The sequence below is a fragment of the Anarrhichthys ocellatus genome, unplaced genomic scaffold, assembly GCF_004355925.1.
Source record: "Anarrhichthys ocellatus isolate YVR2014 unplaced genomic scaffold, GSC_Weel_1.0 scaffold4, whole genome shotgun sequence".
Taxonomy (NCBI): Eukaryota; Metazoa; Chordata; class Actinopteri; order Perciformes; family Anarhichadidae; genus Anarrhichthys; species Anarrhichthys ocellatus.
Window position 1 is genome coordinate 1,876,110 of NW_022280034.1, and position 3,705 is coordinate 1,879,814.

Genomic DNA, 3,705 nt, shown 5'->3' on the forward strand with positions numbered 1-3,705 from the left:
TCGCTGGCTAAACTCGAGCTAACCGCTAACTGAAGGCTCCGTCTCCCAGAGAAGTGGTCTCCTGGAGGCGGAGAGGATGAAACGTAAATAATGGTTGTTTTCTCGTTTCTGCCGCGTCGGATTCATCCCGGAGTTATTTTGACCGTCTCTCAGAGTTCCATCAGTTTGGCTGAATGTTGGGTATTCTTGCCCTGCTGTTAGTTAGTTGATTGAAATTAAATCTATAAAATGTTCTTAACTTTTCAGGATCTATATGAAATATTTATAGCTTGTTATTTTGGAGGTATAAGGTTTTTAATCTGACAGCATTATGCAGCAGTCGGCTCCAGTGAAGACAAGCAGCATCCTCACAAAAGATCAATAACAGCATCATAAAATCTTTTCTGTCTTCTGTAGTCTATCGTGGTTTATTCATTTATTTATTTTGGTACAGAAGATGAAGGATCTGTCTGACACTAATCCCAGTTATATTTGGAATTTATCGCCAGACGTTTTTGGGATAGTTTATTGAATATCTCTGAAACAAAACTGAGCAAAAACTGACAAAAAACATTTTAGCTTTTCTTGCTGCGAACTGAATCCTCATCAGGTCTTAAAGGAATCTTTTGACTCTCATGTGTGGCCGTTCCAGAAGACTTTCAAATTAACCTTTATCAGAAAATACACTGCAGAGGTTGACGAATGACATTTGCAGTCATGTGTGCAGGAGAAATAAACACAAAACTAAATATTAGAGGTCTCTCTGATGAGGTAAGCATCATTTAGCAGCTTAATTATGTTGTCCGTGTGGAAGTGAAGTCGGCGGAGCAGATGTGCGAGTTGTAAATTAAGATTCCTAACAAGCAACTGAACTGGTGCTAACCCATAAATCTACCGCTGTACGGCCAGTTTCTCATTCTAGACGATGGTAATCAGGTCCAGCGAGGCAACAGATGGGTGCAGCTAGGAGACGGGGGGGTACCTGCGATGGCGTGAGGGTCTGCAGAGTACTCCTGAACATCCAACACGCCGCAGTCCAAAGACGCCTTCAGCTTCTTCAGTTTGGAGGCCGAAGGAGCGACTCTGAACAAACCCTGAGACACGAAACACGACGAGAACAGTTTTAACCTCCAATTCATTCATGAAGTAAAAGAAGGTATTCATTAATTAATAGGGACTGTACTGAGTATTTCCAATTCATGGTACTTTCTACTCCTCCTCCACTACATCTCAGAGGTACATATTGTACTTTTTACTCTACCTCAGAGGTACATATTGTACTTTTCAGGTAAAACCACGTATATCCATATGTGTTGATGTTTAATCATATAATGTAGTATCTGCAGTATATAATAGTAAAACAGTCTGAAAGGGGCAATTCTGCATAATGAGCACTTTTACTTTTGATGAAGTTAATTTTGCAGGTAATACTTTTCTACTTTAGCAAAATACTAAAAAAAACATTGTTTAAATATTACTTATATCTACTATATTTACATAAATAGCGTCACACGTATACAAATCTTTACATATTTCACATATAAGTATTTTTCCAACGGGCTGATTTTGATTCATATCATATTTGCTCAACTTTCTGGAGATCAGACTCGACTGCTGATGAACGAACAGCTGAGTCGGCAGCAGACTGTTTGTGTGTCCAATAAAGAGTCGATTCATTTCAAATGTCAAAGCGAGCTCTTAAAACACATTGAACTAAGGTGATTAATGAATTTCAAACAAACATTTCTCCGCAGCACATCTCAAAACATTATCCATAATGTTCAACAAACATCCCATTAAGCCTGATGACTGTAGAATGGAGATTAAGTTATTCATAATGATATATTTGCCTTGGAATCTCATAAAGATTTGCTCTGGGAAAACATTTACTGTAGCCTCAATGTGTCTCCATTAAACAATCGTTACATTCTGAGCAATTAAAGCTGCACAGCTCACCGGCTTGATAACGGTTTAAAATGACCGTCACACAATGTGTGTGTGTGTGTGTCCTGTCAAAGACACATGCAGTGTGTGTGTGTGTGTGTCTGTTAGTCTGACCTCCTCCTGCATGCCACACTCCAGCAGCATGGTGACACAGGCCTCGATGGGGAAGGCAATATCTCTCCCGCTGAGTGCTAAGTGCTCCTCTAATGGCTTCCCGTAGCACGGCTTCTCCACCCAGGTCTCTGTCAGGCACACACAAACACACACACACACACACAACATGCATGAAATACAGTAGCAGCTAAGGATGCTAAACGTTTCCTCTCCAAAACAAACAGGAAGTATATTTTCTGGAGGACATTAAAGGGCCCAGACACATATGTTCTCACTCGGCTTCTTTCTCTAAGCGATGACGTCGTGAATGAACAGACTGATATCAGTCAAAGTCAGAACGACACTCGCTCTTTAAAACGGGAGAATTCCTGTTTTGTCTTTTAATCGTTGTTCTTCTTCTTGGTTTAAAGGGGCGGAGCTCTGTTGGGAAAAGGTGATGTCACATATTTCTACAGACCAATCAGAGAGTTTGTGAACTAAATGAATATTAACTTATTAGTTATTTTAACTTATATTACCTATATGAAACGGATATTGCATAAACTGTACATATTTTTTGTGTATATTTAATATAATATAAATAATAAGTGCAATAACAACAACAATAATAATAATTATATAATTCAATGAATAAAATGTATTTAATTATTTATAATAATAATATAAAAAGTAATAGTATTGACAATAAGAAGAAAAATTAATAATAATGACATGAATATAAATAAAAGTAATACTAATAATAAACAAAATAAAATAACATTATTTGTATAGTATTTTAGTGTTGAAGCTCTAATTAAATCAGTTAAATTCCAACAGCAGAACCCCAAACTGTTCATAAACACATGCAAACTAACACACGTGGACGCTGCAGCAGAGTCTGAGCAGGATGCAGGAAGAGGAAGAAGCAGACTGCATCAATGAGTGTGTCGGTCTGAAACTCACCCTGATGAGCTTTGATCTGGGGCAACACGCTCTGGAGCAGCTCTAACGACTTCCTGTGGTATTCTGCCTGGACTTCTATCAGCTAGACAGACGAGAGATCAGAGAGTCTGAGACGGACGAGCACAACATTTCTGTTCCTTCAGCCAAAGTCGGGAGGAACGTCGTACTTACTGTCTGGAAGTAGCTTGCATAGTCAATTTCTTTGGCCACAAAACTGTACATGTCTGCTGATAACTGATCCTGGAGGAGTAAATAAAAGAAGCAGACATTTTGACATTTTTAATTACACCGACGATGGCTTCGAGCTCTTGTATTGTGCACGCTGGCTCACCGGGACACTTAATGTGGCCGAGCCTTCGTTAATGTTATTAGTTATTAGCTGTGACAAAATGTTTGCCGTGGAAAAGGTCAAAACTATTTTCAATTAAAAATCTGCCAAATGAATAGAATAAAGAACTAGAAAACATATTTACATTTAACAAAAAATATTTAATTAGCATTTGAATGTGAAACTAAATTAAAATAGTACATTAGACAGTGTGGACATGCATTTTTCTTTCACGGGAAAACTCGCTAAAGATACGCGATAGACTGTGGAGTTAGTAAACCGTTAGAATGTTACGGCGGTAACTTCTTTTTTACATCCATTACTTATTCAGTCTGTCTTTCAAACTCTCTCATGGATAGAGAATAAAGGCGATCACTGACTCTGCAGATCTCCATGCG

At 38.4% G+C, this 3,705-nt stretch overlaps 1 protein-coding gene across 1 annotated transcript in view; it reads right to left on the bottom strand.

Moving 5' to 3' along the window:
• The window catches only part of LOC116381082 (rho GTPase-activating protein 44-like), a 58,302-nt gene that overhangs the window by 20,273 nt on the left and 34,324 nt on the right, over window positions 1-3,705 (bottom strand). Inside the window, exons 7-11 of the mRNA XM_031842920.1 lie at window positions 3,688-3,703; window positions 3,151-3,219; window positions 2,980-3,061; window positions 2,038-2,165; window positions 931-1,073 (exon numbers count right to left, since the gene is read on the bottom strand). Of these exons, the coding sequence (XP_031698780.1) occupies window positions 931-1,073; window positions 2,038-2,165; window positions 2,980-3,061; window positions 3,151-3,219; window positions 3,688-3,703 (438 nt within the window). The remainder of the gene's footprint in view (window positions 1-930; window positions 1,074-2,037; window positions 2,166-2,979; window positions 3,062-3,150; window positions 3,220-3,687; window positions 3,704-3,705) is intronic.